General features: G+C 38.1%; 1 protein-coding gene and 1 long non-coding RNA gene across 5 annotated transcripts in view; one reads left to right on the plus strand and one right to left on the minus strand.

Annotated features, from left to right (window-relative positions):
- Positions 1 to 412: 412 nt before the first annotated feature.
- On the minus strand, positions 413 to 7,495 carry LOC126963343 (uncharacterized). The gene is made up of 3 exons (XR_007729037.1): positions 7,400 to 7,495; positions 3,007 to 3,450; positions 413 to 1,720 (listed from the first exon to the last, which is right to left on the minus strand). It is a non-coding gene; the product is annotated as an uncharacterized LOC126963343 (long non-coding RNA).
- A 409-nt stretch (positions 7,496 to 7,904) lies between these two features.
- MINPP1 (multiple inositol-polyphosphate phosphatase 1) overlaps positions 7,905 to 17,363 on the plus strand; it is a 46,038-nt gene continuing 36,579 nt past the window's right edge. For all 4 annotated transcript variants that reach the window (XM_050805570.1, XM_050805569.1, XM_050805566.1 and 1 more), the window contains exons 1-3: positions 7,905 to 8,562; positions 11,344 to 11,541; positions 16,129 to 16,226. In XM_050805570.1, coding sequence (XP_050661527.1) covers positions 7,926 to 8,562; positions 11,344 to 11,541; positions 16,129 to 16,226 — 933 coding nt within the window. In that variant the 5' untranslated portion in view covers positions 7,905 to 7,925. The remainder of the gene's footprint in view (positions 8,563 to 11,343; positions 11,542 to 16,128; positions 16,227 to 17,363) is intronic.

Here is a 17,363-nt window from a genome sequence, read left to right on the forward strand (position 1 = left end):
TAATAATGGCTTTCTAAGAATCTGTTCTGAAGAGGTACCTTCTCTCTGATTTTCATTTGCATTTCCTGCTTAGCTTACACACTTCACCTTGCCTACCCACCTGTCCTGACCCCAATAACCTCCATCATCAGACATCTCATCTTAACTACCTACTTCCTACTTTTCCCAGTGCTTCCCATGCTTCATAAACCATGATCATGAGCCAGAGACACAAGGTCATAGCTAAGGAGATGGGATCAGAAAATCACCTTCTGTGATTTTCTATTATTCTCAATACATAACTTCAATAAAATCAAGAAAAGCATGAAAGGACATCCTAAGGGGTCAGGTGAGGTTGCAATGGGGTTAATTGGTCAATAGTTTATGCCAATTAGGATTTCTGCGGAAAACAATGAAACACTGGTTTAAACAGTAAAGATATTTTAATTCCTTATAGACGCCCATGGTAGATACACTCCAGGTTTAATTCATCAGCTCAATAGCATCATCAAGGACTTAGGTTCTTTCCACTTTCTGCTCTGTCATCTCACTGTGTTGGCTTTATTTTCAAGCTAGCTCCTTCCTGGTTGCAAGATAATTGCAGCAGGTCTAGCTATCATATTTGGACATGCCAATGAGCAGGGCAGTAATCCCGTCCTTGCATTTCTTTCTCATTTTAAGAAAAAAGTGTTTAAAAAATTATACTTAAAATTACTGGCATCTCTGTCAATTGAAAGATGTCAATCTCTTTCATTTTTCCTAATCACTAATAACATCTACTAAAAACAAAATGTCTGTATAAAATAATTTATTTGAATAAAATTAAAGTTGTTGAGTGAGCTTGGCTTTTTAGCAGTGGGAAAGGAGGGGTGCATAGATTAGTGGAAGACAAGAAGCTAGTGGGGCTCAAGTCCAGCAAGAGCAGAAGTTTGGAACCAGGACTTCCCGGCCTCTCAGGGTTTTTTTTAACCTCCTTATCTCAAATGATTTGTGCTATATAACTTGTCCTGGCTAAACTTTCTTAATCTCAACTGTTTCATTTAATCAGTAACAACTACTGCACCACCTTCAAAATATCAATTTTCAGCATTTCATTTACTGAATATCATTTCCTTTCCTTACAGGCTATTTTACTGTGTCAAATTCAATACTCCTTTGACTCAACAGGATCTCCAATCCAGTGATCTCACAAAGTGTTGAAGCTTTATTACCCCATTATTTGTTTATTTCTTAGGACAAGAAAAACAAACTTTCCCAGAAACTCCCCAGTAGACTGCTCCTCATATCTCATTGGCTAGAACTGAGTTGCACGCCCATTCCTAAAACAAAACTGGCAAGAAAGATAGTTACCAAGATTGGTTTAGACCAAATCAGGATTTTCTCCTGAGGAGAGGATAAAGAGAGCTTCCTGGGAGGCAAATACTTACACATTCCAAAGATTCCAAAGACAAAAAGAGAATAAATAGTGGGTCGTTAACTAATAGTAAGTGCTACAGTATTACAGGTAAAGTTTATCCCTAGCAACAAGTGACACCTTCTGAAGCCATTATACATTTGTCATGAATAAGGCAAGTATCAGGAAAAGAAACACCGAAATAACTCTATTTCCATTTATTGCATTCTAGCCCTGGTTCTACCAAATATTTGTTGGATGACTTTAGGTAAAGCATTTAGCCTCTCTGTCTTGATTGCCACATCCACAATATGAGATAAATATTGTTCTGCATACCTCCTGGGAGAGCTGGGAAGATAAAATGAGATCGTTATACCACGTAAAGCGAAGCAACAACACTTCCATATTTTAGCTTCCCACATTGCCTATCTTATTTTCATTTATTCATTTATACTTTTCAACAAACAGTTGTTGGTAGTTTGCTTAATGTAAGATATGGGATGAATATTTTCATGATGGCCCCTGCATCTAAGTTATCATTTAGCAGTACCTGCCTTATCTCTTGTACCGAATCAGATTAGACAGCATAGGAAGTAAGAATGAAAAGGTGAGGTGGGATAATAAGGAATGTTTGTGGAACCATAAAGGTTGCTTCAATTTGAGTGTAAACTGTCCTTTTTACTGAAGCAATTGCAACCAAGTGTGTGAGTTCACAGGTGCCTACGTTGCTTTTCTGGCTTAGATACTGTTTGGGTTTTCATACTGACTGATATATAATACAAAGCAACTCAATCAAAGAACGATGGGTCTATATACAACAAAACTGAACAAAATCTGAAAAAAGAGTGATTCCTACATGGGCTACTGAGGCAACATGAAATGGACATTAATCGACTAAGTAAAAAACAGATTTCTTGAAGAATTAATAAATAACTTTTGTTTTGGAAGTTCTCTATTGTTTAAAAGTAGCCAGATGTGGTGGCCTGCACCTATAGTCCCAGCTACTCAGGAGGCTGAGGTGGAAGGATCACTTCAGCCCAGGCGGAGGTTGCAGTGAGCTGAGACTCTGCCGCTGCACTACAGACAGTCTCCTGCGTGACAGAGCCAGACCCTGTCTCAAAAAGAAGGGGGGGTGGGGGGCAGAAAGTTCTCTATTGTTTGAAATAATAAGGAAACATTAAATGCTCTAAAGTCAGCTAACCAATAGTCCTAAAGATAGAATGGCTCAAAAAGATTTTCCAATTTTGGAAAACTAACATTTCAAAAAGTTCTTTTCTTTTTTTATGAATCCTAAGATTTCCATATCCTAGAAAACTAACATTTCAGGAAAAAAAAAAAAATAAGATGGTAAAACATAACTGCTATCATCTATGCCTGTTCTGGAAAAATATAGAGAAGAAGAGAGTGTTTGGTTTTTTTAAACCAGGATTTGGAAAGCCATTATTTATCTTTGTGATAGAATAACATTATGTTTTCGATGGAGGGTACTTCTGGGGGAAATTATATTTCTGAACAATAATTTTGGTTTGTGCAGGAAAATCACCATAGAACAGGACTAGAAAATGTATAGCTAGTTTCCCTCTTTGAAATGGGAATAGCAAAACATATAAAGAATATTGATAATTTAAACCTACCATAATTTTGCATCTGGTTTCTCAAGTAGTTCTGTGGATTTAGAACCAACATTTGCTGGGGGGAAAGAATTACCAACATCAAAGTCCTAGGGTGTGTCAGGGCACCAGAAGAGAAGTTTTGTCACTATAAAATAACTCCCTTGGCAGAGCATGATAGACTGTAAACAGCAGGTTACTTCAATGGTTATGTGTGGTTCGGTGAAGTTCTCTACATTAATTGAAGCGCAACTCAAGCAATTCAGTGTAGCCCTGATATGCTGGAGAACAGTCTAGCAGTTAGCTATCAGTGATGGTGTGGTTCCTTTTAAGCAAAGGTAGCTTGTAGTCTTCAGACTTGTGACCTATGCAGCCTCCATATTCAAGTGAGGTTAAATGGCCTGCTGTTGGAACATGGATCACTCCAGCCCTATCTGTACACATGGACCCCTCTTCTGTTGGCTTCCACTGCAACAAAATGCAAATAAACACTAAATCAACATCTGGCAACTGTTAAAAGGAATGATGCAACAGCAGGGCAGAAAGATAAGAAAGCTCAAACTTTCTTGGCATAGGCACAAAGTTCGTTGCTCAATGTAGTTATGAGATAATAAATATCTATGAAAAACTATTTGTCAGTTTATTTGATTAAGAGAGAAGTGATAATAAGAAACCCTTTAATTCTGCTTAATAAAAGCAACTGATATTTATTTTGGGGCAGGAACTATATAAAGTCTTTATGTAAACTGTTTCATTTAATCCTCTCAACAGTCTCATGACTAGGTGTTATTATCCCCACTTTACAATTAAAAAGAATTGAGGCAAAATAATTTAATTTGTTTAATATTCACAGGTAATAAGAGATGAAGCTGGAATCTGAAAACCAGAAAGTCTAACTTCTGAGACCATGTTCTTAGTCCAGTATTGTATATGCTTACATAGCCTTCCTATTTCCCTACAGAATTTAGCTGTTTCCTTTCCTTTATTGTTTCATCCCCAGAAAACTATCTTAGTAACCTCTTTAAAAGTAGATGGCTGTAACTTAAAATACTATATATGATACCATGTAATCTATTTTTTTTTTTTTTTTTTTTTTTTTTGAGATGGAGTTTTGCTCTTGTTGCCCAGGCTGGAGTGCAACAGCATGATCTTGGCTTACTGCAACCTCCACCTCCCTAGTTCAAGTGATTCTCCTGCCTTGGCCTCCCAAGTAGCTGGTATTACAGGCGTGTGCCACCATGCCCAGCTTCTTTTTTGTATTTTTAGTAGAGATGGGGTTTCACCATGTTGGCCAGGTTGGTCTTGAACTCCTGACCTCAGGTGACCCACCCACCTCAGCTTCCCAAAGTGCTGGGATTACAGGCATGAGCCACCGTGCCTGGCCGACACCATGCAATCTTAAAAGTGGAATGACTATTTTTGAAGTCCTATGGCTAATCTAGCAAAAATAATTGAGCTTATCCTTTAGTATAGTGGATTGATTAGAAATGAAGTTCTACTCAAGACCTATTAATGTAGGAACATCAAGTTAAACTTTTTTTCTTTTCCACTCTGAAAAAATACAACAGATGTTTGCTTCTAAATAAAATTGCACAACCACTAGCAATTCATTCTCAGTTGGATCTCCAGAGCTGACCATACAAACTTCTACTTGTTTCTCCCATTCCTCTTAGTTGTCAGTCCTTTTCCATTACTTTCCCATTTCTCTCAGTTACAAATACAAACCACTTCCACATTCCTAGACTTAATTCCTATTCCCCCATCTTTCAAATTTGTCTCCTATGTTACTGTGGAAACTGAGGCCATCAGGCTTGAATTCCGTGAACTCCCTCCTGCCAGATCTACAAATTTATCCTCATGTTCACCCACCCTTCTAACATTCTCTCAGAAGATAAGGTCTCATCTCCTTCTGGCCCAAATCAAATTCTCTACCTGTGTTTTTGGTTCCATCCTCTCCCATCTCTGCAAGGACCTTGAACCATTAATTTTCCTTTCTGCCTCTTGTATTGTGTTAGATTTGCCAAATATATTGCTCCCATACTCACATTTCTTATGAGGGGAGGCGATTTTCCCAAGATCTCTGCAAAGGGATAGCCATGTTTTGCACTATGCAAACTTTGTACTACATGATTGGACCAAGTGGTCACCTATGTCAAAGGGCAGCCAATTTACAGACTGCCCAGATAATTCAGACATGGTCTGGTATGAAACGACGAGCATGGCCAGTGACTTCTAAATTTTTTGACAGGCTGCTTAGTGCTCTAAGAAGGAGATATCCATTTTAAGTGAGATGAGTGTATTTTTATCATTAGAAAAGTTATGAAATAATCTTTGATGCATGTGTTGCCTGTGAAAGTCATTCACTTTATTGTTCAGTGGGAGTAAGTATAATCCATATAATTGCTAGAAAGCTAGGCATAAGTTCTATTATTGGGACCACATTTTCGTAAGTTAGCTTTTCCTTCAAACACACTGTTACATTCCTCTTTATAAGCCCATCACCATCTTTACTCCTTTTCTCTTTAAGTGTCTCTTTGGTTTAGAGAGGTGTGCCTCTAAGTTTAGGTGTGCCTGTAAATGCTAACCAAGAAGAAAAGGGGCCAACCTATGAATGCTGAAAATTTGGAGACGTTCTGTGCAGGAAACCATCTTCAGGGCAACAGATGTTCTTTTTGATATACTATTTTGTAGCATGTCAATGCCTGAATATTAGTAATGATGACTAATATAGTGGATTGATTAGAAATGAAGTTCTACTCAAGACCCATTAATGCAGGAACAGCGAGTTAAACTTTTTTTCTTTTCCACTCTGAAAACATAGTTTTCACTCTGAAATCATAGTTTCCACTCTGAACATAGTAATAACACTGAACATTAGTAATGATAAAAATATTTATAGCAGCCTATTATATGTATTTTAAATACATCATCTCTGATTGTCATGATAATCCCATGATATAGGTTCTAATATTACCAATTTTCAGATTTAAAAAAAAAAAAAAAAAAAATAAGGCCCAGAGAACATGAGTAACTTCCCAAGATCACTCAATGAATAAGAGGCAGAGGTAATTAGAGTCTGGGTCCAAAGCTTAAGTACTCTTTGTCTTCTTCATACTATAGTTGGCTTTTCCCTAGCCAAAAACAAGGAGGTATTGCTTACTTTTACTTTATCATTGTTATCTCGGCATAACATCAAAATAATTAGGAGAGGATGTACCTAAGTGTGTAAAACAGGATAAAATCAATTGATGAGGAATTAGGATAAGGAAAATAAAATCAAACTAGGGGCAAGTTTCATGTATAAAAATGTGCTGTGCCATACATTCTGTAAGTAAGAGTCTCTAAAGATTGCTTCATAAGAAGTGAATAATGACTTTGGGAACACTTGGTAACCCCTAGGACTCAAAAGATTGGGTATGAGAAGTGATCATTAATAAGCATAATATTAGGCAAAATATAGTGAGATGAACTTAGAAATATCAGGCAACTCATCCTATAGAGCATACAGGTTAGAATGTCTATTTTAAGAAGGAGTGGATATTTACTAAATACTAATTTGAGCAAAGTTCTACAAAAATATCACTGGCCATGAATATTCAGGCATTGACATGCTACAAAATAGCATATCAAAAAGAACATCTGTTGCCCTAAAGATGGTTTCCTCCACAGAACGTCTCCAAATTTTCAGCATTCATAGGTTGGCCCCTTTTCTTCTTTGTTAACATTTACAGGCACGCCTGAACTTAGAGGCACACCTCTCTAAACCAAAGAGAGTAAAGATGGTGATGGGCTTACAAAGAGGAATGTAACAGTGTCTTTGAAGGAAAAGCTAACTTATGAAAACGTGGTCCCAAGTTCCTTCAATCTGGATCACCATACGACTTTTGTAATACTTATTATTTCCCCAGCTGGCATATAAACTGGAGTTCAAGTGGGAAAAAACAAGGTATTGTTCAGATTTATGATTTTTTTGGATCAGGCAAAGATTCTGAGCAATAACCTATTAAAAAACCCAGCTGCTGATTTGAGTATGTAAGTATATGGGAGGAACGTATGAGGAACACATGTATCTGGAGTGGTGGTAAATACAGAGCATGTTTGCTTCGCAAAGCAGATTAGCTCATACTTAATAATAGAGTAAATCTGCTGGGCCATGACTCAATGCACCCAAATTCTCCAGATTGCTATGTCTCTACTCGCTAAGCCTTCGGGATCAACAAGCACACAACTTTGAGGGTGCTGTCTCACTGATGTCCCTATGAGCTCTGGTAGTCCAGGTCAAGATTATACCAAAGATTCAGGACTTAAATTCCTGCAGAATGTAAGCCCCTTTCCAAGTTCTCTGCTTTACTGTATCCTGTTTATTTTCAAACTCAAATGGAAAAACAAACAAACAAACAAAAAACCAAAAAAACACCTTGGGCTTCAAGAGGCACCCTGCGGCAAGGCCCAGCGATGTGAATTTTCAACAACCGTCTCAGGCAGATTTCATGCTGACGGTTCAGGCACTATACTTTGAAAAACACAGTATCACAGCTGTCCTGTTTTGGCAGCCTGGGAGGCTAAGGTTTAGTCTGGGCTTTATTCACACCCAAAACAACTAAAAAAGCAGAGGAGTCTTTGAGTCAATCCCTGAAGCTCTGGCTAAGAGGAAACTCGCCCACGCTCCAGGGCAGCGACGCCGGCTCCACCTCAGCCACGGCTGTCTCAAGCTTCTCCGGGTTTTCCGCCGGCTCCACCCGAGCCACAAGTCTACAGGGCTCCTCGGAGCTTTCCGTCGGGACGCAGGACCCACCGCCAGCTGCCGGTACCTCTTCGACGACAGCGAAGCGCATCCCGACGGCCGTCGGCCGGAAGCGCCCTCCAGACCCGCCCCCTGCCCTCCGGAGCCGGAAGCTTGGCAGCGGCAGCCGGCTCGGCGCCCTCCACGGTCTACGCCGACAATGATCCGCGCGCCCCGCTGCTTCCTCAGGATCTCCGTAGCGCCTGCCGCGGCCCTGGCTGCGGCGCTGCTCTCGTCGCTTGCGCGCTGCTCTTTTCTAGAGCCGAGGGACCCGGTGGACTCGTCGCTAAGCCCCTATTTCGGCACCAAGACTCGCTACGAGGATGTCAACCCCGGGCTGCTGTCGGGCCCCGAAGCTCCGTGGCGGGACCCTGAGCTGCTGGAGGGAACTTGCACCCCGGTGCAGCTGGTCGCCCTCATTCGCCACGGCACCCGCTACCCCACGGCCAAACAGATCCGCAAGCTGAGGCAGCTGCACGGGCTGCTGCAGGCCCGCGGGTCCAGGGATGGCGGGGGCAGTAGTACCGGCAGCCGCGACCTGGGTGCAGCGCTGGCTGACTGGCCTTTGTGGTACGCTGACTGGATGGACGGGCAGCTAGTAGAGAAGGGACGGCAGGATATGCGACAGCTGGCGCTGCGTCTGGCCTCGCTCTTCCCGGCCCTTTTCAGCCGTGAGAACTACGGCCGCCTGCGGCTCATCACCAGTTCCAAGCACCGCTGCGTGGATAGCGGCGCCGCCTTCCTGCAGGGGCTGTGGCAGCATTACCACCCTGGCTTGCCGCCGCCCGACGTCGCAGGTGACCCCTCGGGCGGCCCGTGTGCTGTCCCGGTCCTCCTACCCGCCTTGGATCCTCTCCCGCCTTCCCCAGACCCTGGGCTTTTCCGATGCCCACAGCTCTCTTTCCCCTTTTCCCAAGCCGTCATCCCTCGCGCTACGTCCTCCCTGTCGCGGGGTATTACAGACTTGGCTATCTCTTTTTCCCCTTACACGTGTGTTCATTTATTCATCAGGTGTAAATTCAGCATCTTGTACACGCTCCCTGCTTTAGTAGAGTTGGGGATCCAACAGGAAAGGGGACAGACAGGTCTCCCGCAATTTTTGCGCTCCCATTCCCGAATTGAATTACCCCTTCGAGCGCCAACCCATCCCTTCCTCCTTCCCTGGCGTCTAGTTTCACAATTGGGCGCACGTTTTAAAAAACACAATCTAGAATTTTCTTCCTCAGGCTTTGCTTCCGATACTAGTTTTTCCTTCTTCTTCTTCTTTTTTTTTTTTAAAACTCATCATCTTCTTCAGATGGCAGTTTTAGACCTACAGCCTGTTTTAGGAACCTGATCTCAAGCCTTTGTGCCCTCCTTTTTTCTTCTGTTTTGTTCATGTTTTTACTCTAGCGTTCCCATCATTGTAGCTGTGGTCCATGGTCACACGCAGTAACTTAACTCATTTATTCCATTAATTATACTTTTTCGAAATTTGAGAAATCATCTAGTAAGGCCCCATTGTTTCACAGGTGAAGAACCCGAGCCCAAGAGTATGCCTTCTTAATTGTCTTTTTTAAGGTCTAGAATCCAAGTCTTCTGTTTTCCTAGAATGGTTCTTTTTCTCTTAGAAAATGTTGTAATCGTTACAAATAATAATGATAGTATACACCTCATGCTTATTGTGTGCCAGGTATGCCTCACATTTATTTTACAAAATCCTTACAACCACAATCCAGAGTTGATAGTATTTTCCCCCATCTCAAAGATGAGGAAATTGATACACAGACGCATTAAATAATTTGCCCATTTTCGTACAGCTGTGGACCTAGGAAATCTGATTGAGAGCTTGTTCTCTTTACCATTTTGCTATACAGCTTCCATTTGTCCAGTAGCATACCTGATAAGAAAAAAAACAGGTAACACTTTTGTACCACAGAGATGAACAAGCGTTAATAGTTTCTTGATCACTTTTAAGGCCAGAATTGAAGTGAGGATTATTGTTTAGCTTCAAAGCCCAAGTGAAAAATTAGAAGTAGGCTGGTTTGTAATTTCTTCTGTAGCTGTTGAACAGTGAAACCATCTGTAAGGGATTCCTCCACTGATTCTGTGTCATGTTATTGTGGGTAATTCAGTTAGCTGACTTGTGTCTAATTATTTGTTGAATTGTGTTTTTTTAAAGATATACTTTTTCCATTAACGGGTGAAAATTCATCATAAATCTGTTAAATTAACAGAATGTTGAAAGCAGAGCGTATTTTAATATAACGCAATATCTATAGTGACTTTCTGGAACAAGTGAATTTTTGTTCTCAGATGGCATTGTGAAGACTGGCATTTGTCTCTCAGTACAGAGCCAGGGATGAAAATATTACAGTTCGGAATAAGCCCACTCCTGACTGTTTTCAGTCTGAGATGGTAAACCCTTTGCCTAGCCACTTTGTTATTCTCTATAGACAATAGTTTTGCCTATTATGTACATCTGGTCTTTTGAGGGAGTCTGCTGAATTAGATTTGTGGTTTTATAGAAACAGAACAATGCCTTTGTTTTTGTTTAAAGACTAGCAATAATTAGATAGTAACAAGGATAAAATACCCAGATCCACTTGGGAAATTACATTTTAGTAGCCACAGAAAAAAGGTGATAAAATTAGCTTATTTTCCTTGTCAAGATATTTTCTTAAGAATTGCAATCCAATTGACAAAGTGGGCAGAATTATCCATTTCAAGAGAGACACTTAAACATACATATTGATATTTTTTTGCATACACATCCAAAGCCCAGATAAAACTATATTCAGTTTTCTCATATTTTATGTACAAAAATGATATACTTGGTGTTCTTTTCATGGCAAATTGTTGGATAAGTGATTGAAAAAAAAGTGTGTTTTGAATATGACTGAAAATAAGGGCATGCCAGTAGTTGAAGAATGATTATGCATGCTTCTCCAATACATATTTGTTGCCAAATTGGGGGAATAATGTAATTTATTAAAGACTAAATAGAAAGTTATCTGGGGCTTCAGTTAGAAGATAAACTAAGTCACAGGCACCAGCACAGTGAAGCACAGGAGACCCGGAACATCAGTGCGTTTTGTGCTTTTGTCAGTCGTTTTTGTCCAAAGCAGAATCTTTTGTAAAGTAACACAGAGTTGTGAAAGTCAATTGAGAAAATAAAATACTCTGTTTAGACTTTGGCTTAGAGTGAAAAAATAGATTCCATATGTTGAATTCTCTCTCACCTTGTAAGTGGAAACTTTGCTGATTTTTAGTTTGGTTTCTGAAGTTTTCCATGCCTGACAGAAGCAGTACTTATAAATGTATAAAGCAGGTTCATTGCGTAGCATCACTACAACACATTTAATCTTCAATCTCTGTTTCTTTAGTCTTTTCTAGCTATTCTCATGCATTACAGACATTATAAATCGGGAATAATTTTACCCTATGACTTTCCTGATCAATATGTGCTTATTTCAGCTATGCGGATTAGTAAGATGTTAGTGTTCCTTTTTCACACTTAACATTTTCAATAATTTGAAACTGTCATTTATGTCAGTGATTTACAAATATATATATATATAAATTTTTCTCTCTTTCAGATATGGAGTGTGGACCTCCAAGGGTTAATGATAAGCTAATGAGATTTTTTGATCACTGTGAGAAGTTTTTAACTGAAGTGGAAAAAAATGCTACAGCTCTTTATCACGTGGAAGCCTTCAAAACTGGACCAGAAATGCAGAACATTTTAAAAAAAGTTGCAGCTACTTTGCAAGTGCCAGTAAATGATTTAAATGCAGGTAATATGCCTGTTGTCTTTAAACTTATGGTTTCAATAATTTTGAACTGTGAAAATGAAAAGCAAGGAACCAGAATTTTTTTTAAAGGCCCCAATTGATTTAGGTTAAGAAAATAATATGTTCTAGGTCAAAAAAATTGTATACCTTGTGCTTACTATTTACCGTTTTTAGACTGATACTCTTCTTTGAGTGTTATTTAAATTAATGCACAAGATTCTAGCTATATTCTGGAATTTTTTTGAGGGCAGAGTATATAAAGCCTCAACTGTAGGCATTATTTTTAAAACAAATTATCTTTTCTGAATTTCCCCCTCACAAAGTGATACAAATGAAAAAATCATATAATTTCTTTAGCTTTTGAAGCAGTTCAAATGTACTTTTTAATGTGTAAGAGAGGTAAGTTTTAGAAAGTGGAAAGCAAAGTACTATGATGTTTTTTGAGTCTTTTATATGTAGCCATGCTGAGAAGATGAGCAGTCATGTCTATTATAAGTTATTGCAGTGGATGGGCTGACCATGCAGCTTAGCATCCAAACTGGTGGGACACTTTTGAAAGTGAAAGGGAACACTATTAATAATTTTGCCAGGAAAGCAGGTGGGAAACCAGGGCACATGGTCACCCAGCAATGGGAGATTAAGAAAATAAGATTTTTTTCTGTTTTCTAGGAATTTATATGCCGTAGGGCAGATGTTGACAAAGATACGTGCAAAGATTGTAGATTACATTATACTCTGAATTAATTTCCAAAAGACTGGAAGTAGATGTTGGGGAAAAAAAATAGATTAGAATTTGTCAGTCACAGGGCCTGGATGCTTTATAAGGATCAAAAAGAAGATGTCTAGACTAGCATTTGAAGTTGAATGTTTTCTGTCTCTCCAAACTGGCAGTACATTGGCATCACCCATGGAGCTTTAAAACTTATTTACTTTATTGGGAAATAATTCAAACATAAAGATAACAAAAAAGGCTAATGTAGTGAACATCCCTATACCCATCACTTGTTTTTACTCAATTTTAACTTTGTGCTTCAGTTACTTGCCTTAAATAAATTGAGGTCCATTGGTCCCTTTCCTGGATCCCATTCTTCTTCCCTTCTCACCAATGGTAATTGTTGTCATGAATTGAGCATTTATATTATCCCATGTTTTATACATAAATAGGATATTGTTTTGCAGATTTTAAAACTTTTAAGAATGATATCAAAGTGTATACCAGTCTGAAATTTGATTTTTATGCAGCTTTTTGTTTTTGAGGTAATGTTTGTAATTCTAGTCCTACATTTTAAATGTATGTATTCCATTCTATAAGTATACCAATATCAAGCCATTATTCTGTTAGTAGGCATTTAGGTTGTTGAAAAAGATTTTATTTAACCTATTTTTAGTCTCTGAATGGGCAAGAATTATGTATTTTACTGATGGAGTAACAGCTACTTCTTTTCGGAGGCAATATTAATATAGTGGTTAAAATAATGTATTCTGGAATTGGACTATTTGCATTTGAATCTTGACTCTACTATCCTATTGAATAACTGTGATTTTTCACAAGTTTCTTAATATCTTTATGCCACAGTTTCCTTCTTTGTAAAATGAATGTGGGAATTATTCTTGTCTTGTAGGATTATTGCAAAGATTATATAAGATTAATTCATACAAAGCATTTAGTACCTGGTACAGTAATTGCGCAATAAATACTTTTGCTATTTAAATACCCTTTTGTTTACATAGAGGGGTGATGCTATATGTATTTTCAGTAACTTTACTATTTTTACTTAACAGCATATTTGTCTCTAGACAAATACAGAACTGTCTCGTTCTTTTAAATCCTGTGTTATTTCATGGGACATATGAATGACTCAATTTGTAAGTCAATGCTAGTTAAATTATTTAACCCATCATCGAATTTTACTGCTGTAAGAGGCTGTTGCTAATGCAGTCCAGATTCTTTTTATATAAACCGTTTTCCTACTGAAGTTTTTCTTAGTTTTTAACTCTTTCAGGTAATGCTACAGTGAACACTCTTGTAGTCTGTTTTTTATACTTGAGAGTTTATTTGTAAGATAAAATAGGTGAGGCTGGGTGCCGTGGCATAACCTATAATCCCAGCACTTTGGGAGGCCAAGGTAGTTGGATCACTTGAGCCCAGGAGTCCGAGACTAGCCTTGGCTACATGGTGAAACCCTTCCTCTATCAAAGATACAAAAATTAGCCAGTCTCATAACCTGGTCTCCAAATAAATAAATAGATTTTAAAAAACGTTTTTTATAGGTAAATAGGTGAAATTGCTGGGTGAACACACATGAATATTTTATATCTTGACATATACTTTGAAATTATTCTCTGAAGGTGTAGTAAAAATTTATATCCACAGTATATGAGAATGTTCATTTTCCCATATCTTCCAACAGTAGATATTATTAGTCATTTTAATTTTTGCCAATTTGATTAATGAAAAATAGTACCTAGCTTTAATTTGCAGGTCTTTGATTACTTCTGAAAGTGAACATCTTTTCATGTTTAGTAGCCATTTGCATTTCTTCTGAGAATTGCCCCTTCATAACTTTGTTCATATTCTGTTGGGTTATTTTTGTTTTCTTATGAATCACAAATACCTTTTATGTTATAGGTATATTAATTATATCTTTTAATTCTGCCTGACAAAAGATTCTCCCTTTGCTTGTTGTATGTTGCTAATATTTTAATTTTTTCCTTATTTCTTAGGTTTGTTGATGGTGCCTTTGATTGCACAGAAGTTTACATCTTTTAAATAGCCATATCTGTCCTTCATTATGGCTTCTGAGTGTTGTATTTTGTCCAGGAATCCTCCCACTCCAAGATTATTATATTTTTCTATTGTCTTCCTTTTTTGTTGTTTTATTTTTTTCTCAGGGGAGCGGAGGGAAAGGGTCTGTTTCGTTTCTTAAATATTTAAATTTCTTACCCACCTGAAATGTTTTTGAGGTTCTGAAAGATTGACCAAGAAATCAGAAGGGTCATAACGGATAAGTCAGAGCTGCAACTTAAATAAGATCATGTATCTAACTTCTTTACTTTGTAAGTGGGGAAATTGACACTTAAGAGAGCTTACCCAGGATAATTAGTGGCAAAGTCAGGTCTCAGCCTGTCTTGATCTGATGCTTTTTCTCCCTGTACTCTGAAGAGTGGTTTGGTGATTTTTTTTTTTTTTTTCCAGTAAACTCTCTTCCAGTTAAAGAATATACCATTTGGACTGACTTCATAGTTTCGGAATTAGAGCTTTGAGTGTAAATAAGCCAGGTCCTTTCATCAAATGTACCTGGTACTTACAAGCCACTATATTGTATCAGGTATTGAGATTATAAAACCTTTTCTTTACATGAGCAAAGTTTTGAATGGCTTTTCTGTATATTCCCAATGAAATATATTTTTTTGTGTTGTATACTGCTTCAGGGGAATTCTGTAAACTCAGAACTAGCACAAAATGTATGTAACATCAGTTGATTTTTGGTCCCATTTGCCTTTAGGAAAACAGGAAACGCAGTAAAATTAAAGAAAAATCGAAGCAGTGGAGGCAACCACTGCAGTTGACTTTTTTTCTCTCTAGCGTTAAATATCATCCACTTCTCATGGACTAGCAAGCAGCAGTGTTTTATTTACTAACAAAGGCTACTTTTTATAGCCCAAGCATTCATTCCCTTATCCCTTCTCTTCAATACCCATATGTATCTCAAAGTAATGTAATCAGCAAATTAGCAGTGTAAAAATCCTAGATAACTTATTCTGAAATCCACTTCTGAAATCATTTAAGCAGCTAAGTTTGAAAAACTGATGTTGGTACCAATGTTTCGCTCTAGTGTGTGATTTTCCCCTTTGTGCTTCTGTTCTTTGGCTGTCTCTCCTTCCCCCTCACTTACCTTGCACCTCTTCCCTCTCTATCTCTGTAGTCTTCTCTCTCCTTTTGTATCTTTTCTGTACTTACTGCTACTTCTTAGTTATAAAATGAATTGTATAATTTAAACTGTTCAATAAATGTACTTTGTTCTTTGTAATTTTTCAAGTCGGGTACTAAAACCTTTATAACCTTAGCCCCCCCTCCTTGAACCCTCTAAAATTAACAAAATCATGTTAAGTTTTATATAGCAAGTCCTTGGATTACACTTTTTGTTGATATTGCTAGGCAAATATGTTCTTAACAAGTAATTACCTGATACAGGAGGATTGCTTGAGCCCAGGAATCCGAGGTTGCAGTGAGCTGTGATCACCACTGCACTCCAGCCTGGACAACAGAGCAAGACCCTGTCAAAAAAAAAAAAAAAAAAAAAAAAGGCGGGGGAGGCAGAAAAAAGTTACCAATTACAGAAAATTTCTTAGTTTTTTTGGACTGAAATTTATACTTCTCATGGTTTCTTCCTGATAGTTCAGTTCTGCCCCCTTAGATTATACAGAGCAAGTCTCTTAATGCTTTGATAGCCAGGAAGAAACTAAATAATTTCTTCCCCAAACCAAAGATTTCCATTTTATTGAACTGTACCACACAAAGATATTTAACCTTTGAAAAATTGCAGAAAATAATGACCCACAAAATTTTACCTTTTTTTCCCCCCCCAGATTTAATTCAAGTAGCCTTTTTCACCTGTTCATTTGACCTGGCAATTAAAGGTGTTAAATCTCCTTGGTGTGATGTTTTTGACATAGATGATGCAAAGGTAAGTATTATTTTTGCAGTTCCTTAGCTTTTCTAAAAAAATTTTTTTTGGCTTGCTTGTCTGCATTTGGTTACTTGAAGCAGCTTTTCAGAAAATGAGCAGTTAGGGAACATAAGCTGTTTTGTGACTAACTCCTAATTTTCCTTGAATAAAGAGAGACTAAAGGTTCACATTGGTCCCACCTACTTGTAAATAGTTCAGGTTCAAAAAACTCTGGAAACATTTTTTCCATGGTGATTTGATTTCTAAATCAACCCATCTACAGACCTACCTTTAACCAACCCATCATCAAATTTTACTGCTCGGAAGGGATTGTAGAGCTGATATAATCCCAGATTATTCTTATAGGAAGCCAAAGCTCAGAGAGAATAAATGGTTTTCGAAAGTCCTAGCGACTGTTTTATAACCTTTTTCATGGGAAATTGTGTTCTGTGTTTTACAGTGAACACTCGTATGTCCTTTGCCTATATTTACCAGTTGTTAACCTTTTTTGCCACATTTCCTTTATGAGTCTCTCTACTATATGAGTTTCCTATTGCTGCTCTAACAAGTTATCACAAACTTAGTGGCTTAAAACAATATAAGTTTATTATCTTATGGTTCTGGAGGTCAGAAGTTCAAATTGAATCTTACAGGGCTGAAATCAAGGTATCAATAGAGCCGTATTCTTTTAGGGGGCTTTAGGAGAACATCCATATCCTGCTTTTTCTGATCTCCAGAAGCTGCTTGCATTTCCTGTCACTCAAACTTCTGATGGGTATATCTCCAACTCTTAACTGTCCTTCCTGCCTGCCTCTTGTAAGGATACTTGTTGATTACACTGTTGATTACACTGGGCCCACCTAGATAGTCCAGGATTTATCTCTCCATCTCGAGATTAATCACGTTGGCAGATTCCCTTTTATTAGGTAAGGTAACATATTCATAGGATGTCAAGGATTAGAATGTGGACATATGGGAGCAGTTTTTTCTGTCCACCATGTATATATAATCTTCTTGTACCCCCCACCATCAGGATGCTTCACTCTTAAATACTTGGGCATGCATCTAGGACAAGAACATTCTTTTGTATAACCACAATACAGTATACCATAGTTATATTTATGTGTATAATGTATACCACAGTATTTTCTAATA

Source organism: Macaca thibetana, chromosome 9 (assembly GCF_024542745.1).
Source record: "Macaca thibetana thibetana isolate TM-01 chromosome 9, ASM2454274v1, whole genome shotgun sequence".
Taxonomy (NCBI): Eukaryota; Metazoa; Chordata; class Mammalia; order Primates; family Cercopithecidae; genus Macaca; species Macaca thibetana.